Source organism: Triturus cristatus, chromosome 10 (genome assembly GCF_964204655.1).
Source record: "Triturus cristatus chromosome 10, aTriCri1.1, whole genome shotgun sequence".
Classification (NCBI taxonomy): domain Eukaryota; kingdom Metazoa; phylum Chordata; class Amphibia; order Caudata; family Salamandridae; genus Triturus; species Triturus cristatus.
In genome coordinates this window covers 307351886-307370359 of record NC_140593.1, presented here as the reverse complement: position 1 = coordinate 307370359, position 18474 = coordinate 307351886, and the positions used below count along the sequence as shown (strand labels likewise).

Genomic DNA, 18474 nt, shown 5'->3' with positions numbered 1-18474 from the left:
CCCAAAATCTTCTGTTAGTGTTAAAACGCAACTTAAGTGTTCTTTGTAAGTTGGTAGTAAAGATTAGGATGCTGTCTGTATATAAGCCTATTTTCTTGCTCCAGCCATTATATTGAAAGGGTAGAATATCTGTATTGCTCCTGATTCGTCAGTTGTTCTTCTTGTATCCTTCTGCCAACTGTCTTTGCTCTAGTTGCCTCGGTTGTCACTTCAGTTGTGTACTGTCTTTGCTCAAGTTGTCTGCTAGTTCCTACATGAACGTTACTCCAACTAAGGTCCCAGTACTACGTTAGTTGTTCCTGGCAGTATGTGATGCCTCGTAGCATTCAGTAATTCGTGGACGCCTCGTGGCCCCCCAATATATTGCAATACGTCTCTTGGCTAATAACAGCATCATGGCGGTAAGTCGGTGGGCTGCTGGCAAAGTGCCCTCCACAAACACAAGAAGTGCAGTCAAGGGGGAGTAGTCCAATATTTGTCCGGTAACTGCCTGTATAGTTGCATAAACCTCCTCCCAGAAATCAGAAAGTGCGGGGCATTCCCAAGCAACGTGCAGAAATGCTGCGGCCTCTCGCCCACATTTCCAACAGCGCAAGTCAGGTCTCAGTTTCAGTTTAAACAAGTGTAAAGGTGTACGATAATAACGGTACAGGAATTTAAAGTGTATGAGGCGTAATTTATAGTTCAGGGAGAGGTATTGGGTTTGCTTGCAGCAGAACGCCCACTGGTCGTCCGTAGGTATACCATCTAATTCCATCCTCCACTGAGGAAGGGCCTGCGGAGCAGACCAAGGAGTATCAGCTTGCGTGAGAATGTAAAGCCTGGAGACCACTTTACGGGAGGATGGCGTCGTCAGCGGATTTTGCAAGGGTTTCATACTGGGTGGAGCCGCAGGGAAGGAGGGATGCAGTGCCTTACAGGTGGTTTTCAGTTGGTGGTAGAGGAGCTTATCTAGCAATGGTAGCTGTGCGCCATCTGGGCCTAACAGAGACTCTATAAAGACATCTTGTGGGCAAAGGTCACCCAATGTTGTCTGGCCCAATTTGCGTGCCCTGCCTATAGCTCCGGCATTTTGTAAACATGGGAAGTGTGGGTGATATGCAAGTGGCACCGACAGTGCGTATAATAGGGAGTTAGTTGTTCTCCTCCGCAAACCCTCCCATGCCCAACGTAAAGTGTCCACCGCATTAATTTATTTGTTGTTTCTGCGATAGGGATGATAGACAGCTGCATGTAGTGGGATGGGTTCTGCTATGTCCCGTTCAGTAGCTACATGGGGCTGGAATGGTATGGGATAAACCCAATAATGCAAATATTGTGCCTGGGCACTTAGGGCATAGAGCTCAAAATCTGGTGCACAGAACCCGCCCTTTGTAAGTGGTCTGGTCAGTAGTTCCCAATTCACTTGTGGCTGTTGTTTGGCCCAGACTATCTCAATCGCTAAAGAACGCAGAGTATTAAAGAAGGCACGAGTGAGTGGTATTGGAATATTGGCAAATAAATAGAGTAGCTTAGGGAGGACAACCATTTTTAAAATAGCAATCCTGCCAGCTATTGTTAAAGGTAAGGCGGCCCAGCCTTATCTCCCAACCAGTTTATAAACCTCCCATAATTGAGACTCCAGATTTGGGACATGTCTCTACTGAGCCACACCCCTAAATATTTCACTGCATCAGCTGCCCATAGCAAGGAAAACTCGAGGTCAATGTTCAATGGGGCATCAGTAAGTGGTAAGAGAGGATTTGGACCAGTTTATGTGTATACCAGACATTCCACTAAAGCGTAGCACCTCACGCAACACTGAGTTTAAATTATCTTCAGGTTTTCGAACATAAAGCGTGATGTCATCCGCATACATATAGTCTAATATGTTCCTATCCGTAAACACCAGGCCGCAGGATGAATGGTGTTGACGGAGTCTGGCGGCCAACGGCTCAATTGCCACCGCGAATAGCAGCGGTGACAGGGGACAACCCTGTTGAGTACCTTGAGTGATTGGGAAGGGATCGGAAACCAGTCCATTTAAACGTACTCGTGCTGTTGGTTTAGTGTATAGGAGCTTTATCAATTTTACGAAATTTTGGCTAAAGCCTAATATTGGCAGGATAGTAAATAAAAAAGGGGCGTTCCAAGCTGTCAAATGCCTTAGTGGCGTCCAAAAAAGCCCAGCAGTCGGAAGGGTTGGTTCAATTTGGTGTAGCACTGTGAAAAAAGTACGTAAGTTATGGGCGGTAGAGCGACCTGGGATAAAATCCGATTGGTCCGGTCTAGCTAACAAGGGGATGAGAGGCTGTAATCTATTTGCTATTAACTTAGCTATAATTTTAGCATCAACATTTATTACAGAGAGAGGCCTGTAAGAATCGCATTTCGTCTCTGCCTTCCCTGGTCTTAATAAAGCTATAATGACTGCCTCTCTCATCATCGCAGGAAGCTCGCCCTGCTCCAGTTATTCCTGATAAACATCCAATAGATAGGGTTCTAGCACGTCAGTGTACGTCTTATAGAACAAAACAGTGAGGCCATCAAGTCCAGGAGCTTTGCCACTGGCCAGGCTCCTAATCACCTGTGTGATATCCTCAATGGTGAAAGGTTCATCCAGGTATAGTCTATGGTCAGGGCTCAGCCAAAGTAATTCTACGGAGTCAAGCTACGCGGTTAAGTCAGGGTTAGGCGCATGCTGTGTGGACGTGTAGAGGTCCGTATAAAATGCAGTGAGGTGTCTGTGTGTGGCTTCTTGCCCACTGATGAATGTGGAGTCACTACCTATTAACTTGGTAATAAAGGTGGGGGGTGTATCCTGTTTGAGCATATTAGCCAGGGTCCTGCCAGGCCTATCACCCTCCCCATATTGTCGTGCTTTTGCATGTTTCCCTAGGAACCTGGTTTCTTTTTCGGCTTCCAGCTCAAAAGAAGATATATTATTGCGTATTTCAGCAAGCAGCTTGGTGTCGCTAGTGGCAACATATTGCTATTCCAGGGAATGTATCTCGCCCTCAAGTTTGGTCAGTGTTATCGCGAATCGATTTAAGTACTCCAGACTGCTTAGAGATGCAAGCACCTCGCAGCACCACCTTAAAGACCTCCGAGAGTACAGAAGGGGACTCCATGAACCTACGTTGGATGTAAAAAAGTTGGTATTTCTAACCTGATCTCTTCTGTAAAGGCTGCATCTAGAAGAGCGTGTGGGGGTAGGCGCCAGCTAAAAGCTGGTGGAGATGTATGCGTTATCCTCCATACAAGTAGTACTGGGTTGTGGTCGGATAAGGTGCGTGGCAGGTGCTCCACTTCAGTGGTCCAGGACGCTATGTCATGAGTGACAAGCCAATAGTCTATTCTAGACCAGGCGTGGCAAAAAGAAGTCACACACGTGCCCTCTCGAGCCTTCGGGTGTCTATTACGCCAAATGTCTAGCAGTCTAGAATCTGATAAAAGTCTGTTTATCTGCTGCGTTGCCCCATGATGTGGATTGCGGGCGGCACCCAGTCTGTCACATTCATTGTTTAAAACTACATTAAAGTCTCCACCCCAGATAATCGTGTCCCCACTAATTGCCATGGTCTTAGCCCATTGATTAAGAAAAAAGGCAGGGTTGTCTATATTGGGACCATAAACTGCTACCAGCGTGAGGTGTGTGGACATTAACTTCCCGGTCAGTATCACAAATCGCCCATTTTGATCAACGTGTATCTGGTCTGTAGTCCATACCAGGCCTCTACGTATTAATATCGCAACACCCCTGGCATAGTTGGAACAAGGTGCTGAATACACTTCACCCCAATATTTATTGCGCAGTTTAGTGTCGGTGGCATACCTTAAATAAGTTTCTTGTAAGAAACAAATGTCAATGTGGCATCTGCGGAAATAGTTGTGTACCAGTCTCGACTTTTTACCATCGTTAAGTCCCCTAATGTTCCAGGTAAGGAACTTAGCGTCCATCATGGTGGAGTATTGATATTCCAAGGGGGCCATGTAAGAATGGGTAAAGAACTGTCAACTGTAGGGTCTGTAAAAGTGGTATTTAATGTCACTATTCGTATGTATAAATCAATGAATGTTGTCAACGATTCATTAAAAAGTAGCTTTATGTCGATCTGCCTATGCAGATACCCTGCAACATATATGTTTGTGTCTGTGAAGTTTTGTACCCCCCATCTCCCACCCCCTCCCACTTCAACCTCCCAAATAGGTCAAGTAATCAATCCCCCACCCACCCTCTAGAAATACTATCCCCAAATCTAGAACATCGAAACATGGGAGATCTCCCATGGGGTTTGGGTTGGCGACTTAAACCTGCCTGTTGGCAGGGTGGCCGGACCTAGCACATTTAAATCAAGTCCCTCTTAGGCATGTCTTAGTCAGGAAAATCACCATCTGGAGAATGGACATCAGCCAGCGGCCATAGCAGGCACATAAAATATAAACACTAGACACAAACATAATGTCATCAGAAAACATCAATGAAATAACGTTTGGCAGGTGCAAGTGTCTAGGAGTGACCCCGGACCGGGGAGTAAGGAATAAAAGCGGAGACTGCAAGGTCAGTCGTTATCACTCAGATTGGGGTCTGCATTGGAGTGAAGTGCTGAACGCAGGGGCGAGCGCCTCGGACAGACATGCTTAGTGAATTTCAGAGCTGATTTGGCATCTGTAAAGAAATGGGATTTTCCCTCATGAGTTATTTTTAACTTCGCCGGATATAGCATGGCATATGGAATGGATGCCTCAGCAAGTAGTCTTTTAGTCGTCACAAACTCTCGGCGAGCCGCCTGTACAGTAGGTGTATAGTCCGGGAAGAATGAGAGCTTTTACCTTGGTGCACAATAGGACTGCGTGTTCTGGCTTCTCAAAAAATGGCATCTCTGTCACCATAGTTCAATAGGCGCGCAATTATTGGTCTCGGTGGCGTCCCCGGAGCCGGGCGGTGGCCAAGGGACCTGTGAGCGCGCTCAACCGTCATAACCGGGAACAGCACCGAGCCAAAGAGTTCGCGAAGTAGGCTGTCGATATAGGGCTCCATCTTTGGTATAGCGGTGGACTCCGGCAGACCAAATATTCGGAGGTTATTACGTCGCGAACGCGCCTCCAAATCCTCGTTCTTGGCTTTTATCACATCTAAGACTTTTTCCATGTTGAGTAGTTGAGATCTTGTTTCAGAGTGAGAGTCATGTGTATCTGAGAGCCGATTTTCAAGAGAGTCGAGCCTGGTCGCATGGACCTCCACCTTTTTCTTCACACTAGCTAAGCCAGAGGCGAGTGCTTCGATCTTAGAGTCTATAGTTTTAAGACTGGAGCGAACATCAAGCATTATAGCACGCAAATCCTCCTCCTGTAGCTCAGCCCATCTCCAGAACCCTGCATGCTCTCGGCCCCAGATGGCACCTCCATGGTACGGGTCTGTCTTTTACTCTTGAACGGTATTTTGGGCTGCTTAGGATCTGTCTTGCCCATTTCTCAATAGTAATCAAGCTGACACAGGTGATCTATGGAGCAATAAACGGATCGCGACAGGGACAAAGAGACACAATGGTGACCAGTCCAGCATGGAATATGGGATTTTGGGGTCCGTCGCACCGTTTTAGTACTCCCTTGCTACAAAGGGGCAACACACGTATAAGCACGTAGCTGGAGGTTAGAAGCACATGCGGTTTATGGCAGAATGTTTCTACGGACCAGATCACAGGGGATTCTGACGGATCTTCCGGTGGGTCCAAGTGCCTATGTCGTTGACGCAGAAGTTAAGGACCGATCATGGTAAGGCTGCAGTAAAGTTCAGGAAACCAGGACCGCGAGCCGCACAGCGGTCTCTGCCATCCGGATGGGAGCCACTGGTCTATGGGATCCTAAGAAACCAGTTAAATCTAGGCAGAGAGGTCAGTATGTTCAGAATGCACCAACTATAGTATGTGGGCTGGTGCGGTAGACAGCATTCAACCCCGGAACAGTATCTGGTGCTGAGGGGCTCCCGAGCCGCAGCACGGGCAAAGCAAGGAGGGAAGGCCCCACACGGAGGGCCCCGCGAGCCCGAGAGACCAGAACTGGCCCCACCAATCCAACCACGCTGAACCCGTAGTTAACAGGAGAGTATCACGGTGTGGCAAGGCCCGCCACAGCTCACCTCGGCCCCCATGATCCCCCCAGGCTGAGATCACCCCCATCCCCGAGCAACACAGAATCACGGGTACACCGCACATCAAAAGGACCCCAAAGGGTACAGCCATGTGTTCCCAACCGCACGCACGAAGGCTATATGGCGTAGGCACACTAGGCCGGGCCCAATGAATATCTCCCAACACAGGCACACCCCCCATCCTGCTTACCGCTATGGCTCTTGACAGCTGTTTCTTCACTCCACTCGCAGCCCAGCAGCACTGGCCGATCCGATGACGCAGGTACAATAGCGTTGGATGGATTGTTCAGCGTTGAATGGGCCTGTCGTCAGTTCGCAGCTCTGTCTCATGTGTCACACCCGGCCACCCCTCCGCTCACCAGGATACAGAGCTAAGTATGAGGCAGGGAGGCCAAGTCCGCTGCCACGGTGTAACTCAAATGTAGGGTCGGCAGTCCGGAAGGACAAGCAGCCGATCGCGGCAGCACCCCCACCGCGCAGCCGCTGCCCTGGCCCCCGACCAGACTGCACCTCGCACTTCGGGTTCCAATGCAAGGCACGCAATCAATTCAGCCAGTACACGGCCACGCTTCAAGGTAGGTGTGGGGCCGATGGTCTGGCACTGCTAGCAGCTGTCCGCCGATCGCAGTAGCTCTGCACCTCTCCACCGCGGCCCCAGCCTCCGACTAGGCCGTGCAGGCCTCAGTCGCCATCTTTCCCTCAGCCGGCCCGGCCGTCACTCAGCACACTGATTAGGATGCTTCCGAAGAAGCGCCACCGCCAGGATTGTGACAGACGAACGCCGCCGATGTCCGCCCCAGGGGCTTAGTTTTAAAAGCGCCAGGGACCCGTTGAAAGGATGTTAATAAAGGATATTTAGGTCTGACCTGTAGAGCCCCTTCACCAGGCAGCCATTCTGCAGCACGCCCCAAATATTTTAAATTTCTTCATTGCATTGATCACTTTGCTTCTATATTTATCAATTTTGCTTTGGTTCTAAGATTTGATACCTCGATCTTATTCTTATAATTTTGTAAGTATTTGACTTAAGTAAAGTCTTAACTTTTTATTTCTTACCTAAAATGCTGGTTGTGCTGTTTGACAATACTCCTCATATATTTATATGGGGATTGACTTGTTGCTCTGGCCTACTCAACTAGACTTGAGCCAGAGACCCTACAGGAACTGATTGCCAACTCTGGTCTGCATACGTAGTCCAATATGCTGGTTTCTCAGACATTACTTTCCTTCTCTTTTACCTCCTGCTTTTAATTTTTTATTTTTGTACCGCTCTCTCGTGTATTTGCCATTTATCTATACCTTCCCTTCCTTCCTTTTCATCTCCTTTCCCTTCTTCTTACCTGTGCCACCTTACATCATCTTTTTTCCAACTGCCATTTCCTCATTTGGCCTCCTCCTAAACTGTCCATTTGTGCTGCTCTCACTGTATTCAGATGGAAAAGACCACGGTGGCCCACACTTGGTCTTTTTTACAGTACACCCTTTCCATTTTCTGTGGCTTTTGGAGGAAATATAATTGATAGATTTTCAATTCTTGGCATTCCAGAGAGTGTTAGAAAACGTTTGTGCATTTCTTTTAAAAGTTTATTTGGTATTTCATACTGGGACAAATGTGCAGGTGTTACATAAAAATCAGCTGTTTTTCAGCAAGTTTGACATTCCCAAGTCTGGAGGTTCATGTATCTTCAAGTTGGCATGGTCTACTTTTATCGTGCGGGGGACCCCTTACCCAGTACATGTGTTAAGTGATTGTGTATAAATAAAAGTCCATTATTGTATTCTTGTTAGCTTCTGTAGTACGCTGGCAAGGATTTCCATTTATTAAATGATCTTCATGCTTGGCTTGGTATTTGACACATTCCTGTTTTCCTTCTTTCTCATATGCCCATATGAATGATTTTCCACGACAACTCGTGTCTGTGTGACCATTCCGTAAAAGATGCGAATACAAAAGTAAGAAGAAATTAGTGGACGATGACAGCTGGAAAAGCGATGCATTTTGCTGTGTCAACTCGACTGTGACACAAATGGAGCTCCTCTCCAGTTCCCACAATAACAGAAAACGTAACACTTGGGATAGCCCACAAAGTCTACCTGCATCTAATGCAAAATAGAAAGTGGGCAGCCAAAATAGTGCAAGGCAATTGCCTGTTTCAGTGGACCAGAGCTTCGCCCTGGACAAATTGGCACATGTAATGCTAAAATCTATACAGATTGCAATCATTTTGATATATTTTACTTTAATGCAAGTGAATGGAAGTTGGGGCACGTGATGAAACAGAACTTGTAGATAGTTACTAATGACGCTGATGAGCAGGCGCATCTCCAGGGGAGGAATGTGAGAACGTCCTTGACAGACGCAATTAGCACTAACAGGAGCTGACCCTACTTCTGACATCCTTGCTTTGTTGTGCCCACTTCAGAACAAGGCAACACTTTACTGGCACAGTTCAGTAATTGTGCATTATACAACATGGCGTTACACAACTAGAGGACATTTAAAATGTATGTCAATGACTGTGCAGCAAAAGTAAGGTTTTATGGTCTTCAAGCTGGTATAAAACCAACTTTGCAAGTAAAATGTGACTGTGCATGTGGGCATCAGCGTATTCATAGTAAACATAGATGTATTAAGACATATTGGGGTACATTCATTTTGTTATGACCAAGCAAATCCCTATGCCCTACACATAAAACACGCCAACCATCATCTTTCCCGGCCAATCAAACAAACGTGTGCTGCCTCGTGCAAGACAGGAGGGATCTAAAATCAACACAGTGGGAGGAGAGTTCTATTTAAAGGACAATGGCGCGTGATGTAGGACTTTAGCATCTTCTAGCCCTTCAGACGATATTTGAGAACAGACGATTTGTTCCCAGTGCTACTTGGACTGTATTTATTGTACTCGTCAAATAGAGAAGATAGAGACATGTTTAGGCTCAGCATGGAGCTTAGGTTCTCTTTTTACAAGCATAGCACGACAATAACAATTAATACTGCTCCTACTAATAATAATTGTTATTATTTATTGAACTAAAACGCAAAATTAACTTTCTGTGGTGCTGAAGTAATAAAGGCCACCATTGCCCAGCTGAGAGTTACTTAAGGTCTAACCTGTGAAGTGCCAGACCCTACACAAGTGCTTATTTCACAGAGTTGTCTAACCAGCGTAATGCGATATTGTCCACGTCTTACTCATGATCTGACGTTGATCCTCTGGGAATGAGTGGCTGCATAAAGAAGAAACAGGTAGGAGACCAGAAATGATCAGGGCTGTCTGGACTCCTGTTTCAGTGGGAGGTAGTGCTGTTTCATTAGCAGGGGTGTTTGGGCAGATTCACACCCCCATTGAGCTGCCGCATACTCCACTTAGCCTCTGTCTGGACTAGTTTGCTTTGCATTTGCATTAGCCATGTTCATACAATCCCTGACCCCCATTCTTTACTAATGAGCAATCCTTTTTATCTGATCTTTCGGTATTTTGGGCAGGTTCGGGTCAGATGTTGTTGTCATGAATGAGCCCCCGCTGACCAATTAGAAACCAGACAGAAGAGTAAGTAAGGGTGGCATTCCAAGTCCTGACCCTGCTTCTGTTGGGGCTAGCGCTTCCTCCCTTATTAAGGGAGTCTGGCCTTCCCCTTATAAATCCCGACCTCTGCTGCCCTGTGTGGCTTCTTGTTTGCTGAGGTGGATTCCTGATCTGCCGGTTCCGGTTTCAGAAACCATGAAGTTTAGACCCCATCTAGTCTGAAGCAGCCTACCAGTGGGCAAGGTAATTTGACAAATACATCTGTGGGTGTGCCTGTGAGTATGTGTTTGCACTTTCTTAGCTGAGCCAGACATACTGGAAGAAATTATTGACACAGGCAGCCACCCAGAACATATAAGGTGCACCTTTGGTAAGTAAAGTGCTGTCCCCCTGGCATGTGGAGGTAATTATTAGCATATTGGAGGCACACCATGCAGTGCTGGTTCTGACATATTGGAGGTAATAATTCTTGATACTCATAATAGCATGCTGGCCCGGGCATATCGAAGGAAACTACCGGCATATGGGGGAGCATCTATGGTTACATGCTAGCCCTGGAAGTAATTGTTTGCATTTGAGTGTGGGGAGCAGGGAGACACCAATGGCGTGATGTTGTCCGTTTCTGGAAGTGACCCTGTCATTGTGGCGGTAATTCAGTTCTTGGCATCAGTGTGTGGATCATTGGGATATGCTGGCACGCCTGACAAAATGCCAGCCCAGGCAAATTAACAGTAATTTGCTGGCAAATTAAAGGTAATTTGTGGCTTATGGTGGCCACACCCAGGAAAATGTAGGCCCTGGAGGTAATACTTCGCATAATAATGGGAATTAATGCCATTGTAATACTCAACCCTGGCAAAAAAACATTTGCCTGGCCATATTGGAGATAATACTGTTCTTGGCAATAGTGGGGGATCCTCTAAGGGTTGCTGGTGCAAGTACAGATGTGGGCCCATATTTATCAATACTTCACGCAATGCAGCAAGACACCTTGCTGCGCTGTGTGAAAGGGAGAGGGCAGGAATGCGCCACATCTAGCAAGATGTGGCACATTCCTGCTCTCTGCCTGTGCTGGCCCACAAACTGCTGCCTAGTACCAACGCAGGCAGGATTGTTTTTGTGCAGGAAGGGACACCTTTCTGCTCAAATACAATCCGTTGAGGCTTTTTCCTCTCACTATTTGTGCTGCAAAATACAGCACATGTAGAAAGAGGGAAAACGTGGAGAAATAGGGATATTTCTCCTCATTACGCCTCCCGTGGGAAGGTGTAGCATTCTGACTCATTCCCCGGTCTACTAGTATTAGAAAATCAAGGAATGCATCAAACTCAATGGGTGGATGCATGGGAGTAACCATAACCACCCACAGACATGCTTCCCTGGGGCAGAGTTACGCAAGGCAGCAACATGCGCTGCCTTGCATTACTCCAGATTTACCAAGCCACGCCGGGCCATGTAAGGTGGCCTGGTGTGGCTTGGTAAATCTCATTTAGGTTTTTGCATCGCTTTTGCATCCCCTTGCATGGTGCAAGGGTGACGCAAAACTTTGATAAATAAGCCTCAGTTCTTTTCTGAAAACTCGTCACCCTGCACAAATTTATATCCTCTATCAGAAACAATTTAGGAGCCCGGTTTATGACGCACAGCTCTCCCCTACTAACCTTTTCAATGGGATTTGGAAAGAGGCAACGACTGAAATAACGAAAATCTATAAATGGCCAGTGGATTGGACACTTCCTCGTTACTGGGTTGTGTTTTCCCCCTGGAACATCAGTGGAAGAGTCATTAGCTGTAGCGATGAGATGGATAGTGGCGGTATTGACATACAGCTGCCAACTTTGGAAGATAAAACTAATACGTTAACATAAATTATACAACCTGGACAGACTTCCTCTGAGCTTTTACTACTATTCAATGAAACTGTGATTGACACGTTAATGGGCACCTGGTCTAAGGCTTTTACTTGTTTACCGGTCAATAGGCTGGTTTCCGGGCCTCACATTCCTGGGGTCCATAACTTCTTGACACAGCACCCTGCTCGTTCAGGCTTCCACCAGCAAGGTGAACCCCAATTCATTTCCTATGATTCCCCGAGATAGAGATTTGAAGAGAGTAGAAGCTTTCTGGAGACAGATGACTTCCTTGGCCATTCTATCCCTCGGGCCATTCAATGTCAGCTGACTGATGGGAATATATTCTCATGCTTTATGCCACATAGCTTGGCTTCAGACCTCAAGATAGTTCTGAATCCGCACTGCTGGTGGTTACAGGGCACCTGCGCAACTCACTAGATAAGGACAGATCTTCTGCTCTGATTCTGCTTGATTTAAGCGCCGCGTTAGACACAGTTTCTCATGAGATCCTGTTGTATCGTCTACAGGAGACGTTGTGGTACCTCTTTTCTAACTGATAGATCCTTCCAGGCAATTTCCTCTCCCTACCAGTCCCAGATTAAAACTCTACATTATGGGATCCACCAGGGCTCTGCACTGAGTCCAACCCTGTTTAATATTTACATTCTCCCATTAGCTCAGGTGGCAAAATCACGCAACATCACACTGTTATCCTATGCTGATGATACACAGCTGGTGATCTTTCTCTAATAATTTCACACAGAACCTAGCCAAATTTCAAGATGACATGGTGGCCATTGCAGAGTGGATGGCGGCCAATTGCCTCCAGCTAAGTTCTAACAAATCCGAATTTCTTTTCTTAGGGAGAGATACCCATCTATGGGGCGATCCCTGGTGGCCTCCCGCGTTAGGACCACCCCCGCAGCCTAAAACGGCGGCAAAGAATCTGGGTGTCTGGGTCGATAATGCTTTGTCCTTTGAAGCCCAGGCAAAATGTGTGGAAAGCGTCTGCTTCGGACTCCTGAGAGGTCTAAAACCCATTTTGGGATTCTTCGACTCCCACACTCGCCAGGTGATTTATACTCTCTTGACTCGCTTAACTGCAATGAGCTGCTTTTGGGTTCCAATAAGAGAGTGATCAAAAGACTTCAGATAGCCCAAAATGCTGCGGCACAGGTTCTATTCGCACTCCCAAAGTTCTGTTCAATCTCTGGCTTCATCCAAAGGCTGCACTGGCTCCCGGTGGATCAGCGAATCCTCTTCAAGGCCCTATGCATTACTCCTAATATTTTCACCTGTCAGGGTCCTCCCATCCTATCAAATGTGCTCCGTCCGAATGTCCCCTCTCGAGCCTTGCGCTCTGCTAAGCTTCATATAGCCTGTGTTGCTTGGGCGAGAAGAGCAAGAGCAGGAGGGTGCTCCTTCCCTGCGAAAGCTCCCGCCCTCTGGAACGCTTTGACTTTGTCCATTAGGAGCATACAGAATCACTTGGCCGTCAGAAGGGCCATGGAGACCTGGCTATTCTCCGTCTAACCTTCTGTCCCTCCGTGGTCTCTTCTCCGAGACTAGCGCTGGGGCACCCCGTTAATGGGGTAGCCATGCGCTTTACAAATACATTAACATAACATAACATAGTTAGTGAGATCTTGCCGGCAGTCCCTGAGGAATTTAGAGCCAACTTCGCTCAAACCATTCAGGAGGGTCAAGATGCAGCTAAATATATTACCCGTTCTGGTCTAGATCCTACCGACTGCTTGAGCACTGCGGCCGGCAGTAGTGTGGTGCTTCAGCATCACGCTTGGATTAGATCAGTGGGCTTCTCCTGGGATGTGCAGGCATCACTCATGAATGTTACTTTTGACGGGTGTCTCCTGTTTGTTGAAAAGGCTGATTCTGCCCTGGAGAGCTTTAAAGAGAGCTGGACTGTTGCGTGTTTCATGTGCCTTTCTGCTCCTGCTAGACAAATTCCTCAGCAGTATTTACCCTCTCAGGGCTACTGTCGAGGTTTGGTGTTCTGGAAGCTCCAAGGCACATCAATCCCACAACATGCATCCCAGTCCTTTTGGGGACAGGGATCAAGCCAACAACCTCCAGGCCACAGGGGGCAACAAACTTCGCAGTCACCCGTCCCTATGGCTACTGCTGCCAAACTGCTTTAATTTGGTTTTAGTGCCACACGACCAACAGGAAGGTGAGGATCAGACATTTCCTGCAAGGTGGCAAAATCTAATATCCTACAGATGGGGCCTTCAGATATTTCAATGAGACTATGCCTTGCCTTTACTTTTTGACCTGTCTCATTTGTGACCCTCATCAAAGCAGCTATCAAAGGAGCAGTTGTCCATCTTGCTTCAAGGGGTACAGGCTCTTTAGGGCAAAAGAGCTATAGAGAGAGAGTTCCAGGCCTGGAAGTAGGAACTGATTGTTACTCACGCTATTTCCTCATGCCGAAGAAGTAAGGAGGCTTTCAACAAATTTTAGATTTCTGCCCTCTGAGCATCTTTTTGTGGAAGGACAAATTAAAGATGCGCATGTTGGCCATGTTCTGTCCGCCCTTAATCCAGACGACTGGATGGTGTCTTTGAACTGCAGATCCCTCTACATTCTCTTGCCTCCCCATTCTGTAGAATGGTCTCCTTTTCCACCTAAAAAGGTCTTAAATTAAAATCTTAACGCTGGTACCTGTGTTCATTGTTGATGCTCTGCATCCTAGAGTGCCGATTTCGACATGCAAGGTGGCTCCAATGTCACTTCCTGGTGCACCAAAGTCAGCGAGGAGCTGCACAGCAACACCTACCAGCGCATGGGAGCAATGCTGTTTAAATCTTCCAGGTCCAGTCTAGTATCTGGGGATATTCAAATAGTGAGAAATCTGAAGTTAGATAGAGTTTCCACCAGAAAAAGCATGAATAAGGTAAGTAACTTTTTCGTCTGGAAAAATGCAGAAGTGAATTGTGAGATGAAATAGTGTTTGTCCTAAAGAAGGCAGAGCAAAATCAATACAAGGGCCAAAACAATGTTGAACCTATTTTTAAATTAGGGATGTTAGGGGTGCTAAAAGCTCTCCCAGATATGAGTCAGTGAGCACTTCTGAATCAGTTGGAATTTTAATAATATATTTAGTCAAACATTTGTGTTCTTGGGTGAGGTGGATATGCGGTTTGTTTCGGATAACTTTTTAACTTATTGCGGTAATGTTAAAAAAATTATATCATGTTGTTCACTAAATGTAGTGGTGTTATGAAATTGTGAGGACATTGATGATGAATAGAACAGATTTGATGAATCATGCAAACTCTTTTGTGTTTTTTTAATTTATTTATTGTGAGGAGAAAATTATTTACAATGCAAAGAAAAATTAAACAAAAACATTTTTGGTAAGTAATTATGCTTGTGTGTGCTGATGATTTTACATTGAATATATGAGACTACTGAAAATATTTATGAAGATAAGGATTTATTTTGATCTAATCAATCCAGTCTCCCATCTCCTATTTAGAGTGAGGTATATTTCACTTTGAGTAATTAAAATAAGAGGTGATTTTTGGTAGGCTTCATCCTTAGAACTGGCTAACCGCACTTGATTAATACAGCTCCTAAACATAGATGAGAAATATAGTAGGGATAATGATATTTGTAGTCCCCATTGACTGCTGAATTTTTATGGAGTACAACTGACAGCTTAGTCCTCCTCTGAAGAAGCTCTGACTGGTACTAAGATCTATTAGAATGTATATGACATGAAGTAGCAAATTGTTAATGGGATTGCCATGGTCATTTTCAGTCCGTCCATTTAAGAGTTTTGTCTAGTGCCCTCTGTTTTTGCTGTAGAATCCAGAGCAAACCTTAAAATGAACTCTTGCACAGGACTGTGGGGAACAGTATTTGAGCACTGTAACATGGTCCCCAGGGAAATATTTACACAATAATAGGCACATTCTTTCTGGTGAAGGATTTCTGGTGCCGTACTGCGCATCCTTTGTCCTGATAGTCTTTTCCAGACTGCTTGCTTGGTGTTCCCTTTATTTAAAGAGTGGCACTGGAGTTTTAGGCCAGTGTTCACTGTCTCGTTAGGCACACATCGTTATTTTTGCAATAACTCCATATCTGTAAGGCTACTTTCTGAGGAGCTTCCAAATCACAGTCAGTGCTTCAAAAGCGGGCATGCTAATCCCACGGTTTGACAAGTTCAAAGTGTTTTCAGCCAAATAGTTCTCAGCAAGAAAACCGGCATTCAAGGAGTTAATTCCATTATTTGTTTTATTCTTTTAGCGATACCATTAACGATCGGTAAGACAACGAGTTTCGGCTGAACTTTCAGCCTTTTTCTATGAAAATGTGGTGGAAGCAGCTCTTTGAGTGCAGGCTTTCTTGCTAAGCACATTATTTTTTACTATTGCTGCAAACTTAGGGAAGTGTGAGTGATTTCTGAGAAAGGCTATGCTGATGTAGACAAAAGATGAAGCCTCAGCTACTGTAAGTATGTTATCTTCAGAGTAAGTTCAATTCTCCACCAGTTGGCAGAACATTTGTAACTGGTTGAGTGGCATGCAAGGTTTTTGCAGGAGACAGGTCAAACCAAGAGGGATGGGCTCACATGTTTTGCTTGCTATAACCACACATTTCAATAGTTGGGCAAAGCAGGTTCCAGTTCATTTCACTTGTGAGTGGATGTCTAGAAATTGGGCAGATTGAATGAGCCAGAGGAGACCGTGTGTTGACTAGGTGGGATAGAATTGCTACAATGAGGAACACAGGATTGTCTTTTGTGAATTAACTGGAATAGCTGTGTATCAAGAATTAACTATATTAATTGTATTTATTACAGCTTTGGATCGCTGACTTGTTTTGCTACTGCCCTAAAACTGAAAGAGAGTCACAGCCTTGAACCAACACATATTTTTGTATCCGGTGCGTCTGCCCCTCATGTAAGAGAAATGTTTTTGGGAATCTCTTATGTTTCATGATCTAATTGTTCTTCTTGAATAGGAAGTCCTACGGTGAACACATAACAACTATTTGCTTCAGCTTTTAAACAAATTTAAGCTAGACTATTGAACTTCAGAAATTTGTTAGTTCCTCCCTTGACCAGAAATAAGGTGGATATTGCTTTTAATGCAGTTAGGATAACTGCTTACAGTGTATGGGTGTAAACCTGACAAACTAAATCATGGTTTGGCTTGATGTAAATGTAACAGAAGAAAAGCTAATGACTCATAATTTAATAGGGCTCATGGTTATTTATAGTCCATGGAACAATAGCAATTGATTTTTTTTTTTTTTATCTGTCACGAAATAGATATGTTCTTGTGCATTTTACATTGTTTAAAGTGCTGTAATAAAATGAACTTTAATGTGTCCTTTTATCGCAAATCTTCATATGAATGGTTTAGCTCTAATCGAAGTGGTACTTGTAATATACATGTTGAATATTTTAATTTTTGTAGACTGAATAGCCCTACTAAGGTGAGTAATACATTTGAAGGTCGTACAAAGACTTACTCTTTTATAAGATATCTTTAGTGCAAAGTTGTTAAAGCATTGTATGAATCTAATATTAAACTCTCTCACAGAGTAGTATATAGCAAAACTGCTTACATTCATTGTACTGTGCAACTTTTTGTAAAGATATTGACTTATTATAAAGCTTCTGTTGTAGAGATCTGTCTGTCATCTGCGGTTTGTAGGTTTGATCTTCAATGGAGGAAAAACACCTTCCCTTTTTTTGAGCCTGGAAAATTGTGACACCTAAGATAACCTAAAGGTGCCTTCTCCTGCCTGCAGCGTTTCTTTATGTTGGTTTTTGCTTCTCCGGGTATGTCTTGCTTTCGACTTTGATGTCATCTCATAAGATGCAGCAACCTGCTTTGATTCAATGAGAAGATTCTTCCTTCAAAAACACATCTGAAAGGGAAATCCGTGACCGTCCCACACCCTAACTTGAGTCTGGGAGTGTACTAGTGTAGGTCAGCCTCTATTTACTTTAAAGACTTCTATAAATGGACTTTATCGTTTTTGTGTGCATTATAGCCGTCTCCTTTCCATAAGCATTAAACAACTGATTTCCAATGTTCGGTATTAGAACAGTTTTTTTTTACTTAATCATATTTTCGTCCCTGCGGCCATTTGCCTATTTTAATTCCATCTCCATTCACCTTGGTTTCGACCTTCAAGTCCTAGAGAGCTTGAGTCGCAAAGATATTTTAATGCCAAGCATGTACTGCTTGTTTATTTTAACCTTCAATATAAATTGATTTACAGCTTTTATATTATTCACTAAAAGCACAATGCTTAGAACACTGAATCTACACAAATTGTAGACCTATGCATGGACTAAACTAATGCATTTTCTGTCAGCAGACAATTCCACATTCCCGGGTATTCATAATGTGTTGTTCATCTTAACTTCTTCCTTTTTTCAATACAATAGACCATTTCTCTCTTTGGAGACCCTCACTACACTCCCTGTAAAAACTTGGTGTTCTAGCAATTGGTCAAACTGCAAAAAGAATGTAGAGTGGCTTTGGATAAGTAAATGCTGGTTGTAAATCTATTGCAAATGTTTGTGAATACTTGAGTAATTACAATGTTGTGGGTGTTTGCTACATCTCCCTGCCCCCTCTCGTCGTTTCCACCTCTCACCCTAAACATACAACTGCAATAATCCACCATATGGCTTACATCCTGCGTTCACACGCTGAATTCACTTGCATACATTTCACTAATTCCTGTTCTATGAATCACGATGTAGCATTTGCAAATGTAAATGATTTTGGTGCATACCCAGGCTTTGGTGCCCAGCTGCATATGTGAATATTTCCTTTATTGCTTTACCTGTATTGTGGATTTGGTTTGTTATACATCATACTCCACAAAAACTATCTCTGAAGATCTGCCATGCTTCTCAGGTCAGTCTACCAAAAGGGAACCAAATGTGTCCCTAGAAAAATTTGGTGTACCG

At 44.8% G+C, this 18474-nt stretch overlaps 1 protein-coding gene across 2 annotated transcripts in view; it reads left to right on the top strand.

The window, feature by feature from the left end:
- Positions 1 to 18474, top strand: part of OLAH (oleoyl-ACP hydrolase) — a 183494-nt gene that overhangs the window by 86872 nt on the left and 78148 nt on the right. For both annotated transcript variants that reach the window (XM_085631278.1, XM_085631279.1), the window contains exon 4: positions 16342 to 16441. In XM_085631278.1, the coding sequence (XP_085487404.1) occupies positions 16342 to 16441 (100 nt within the window). The remainder of the gene's footprint in view (positions 1 to 16341; positions 16442 to 18474) is intronic.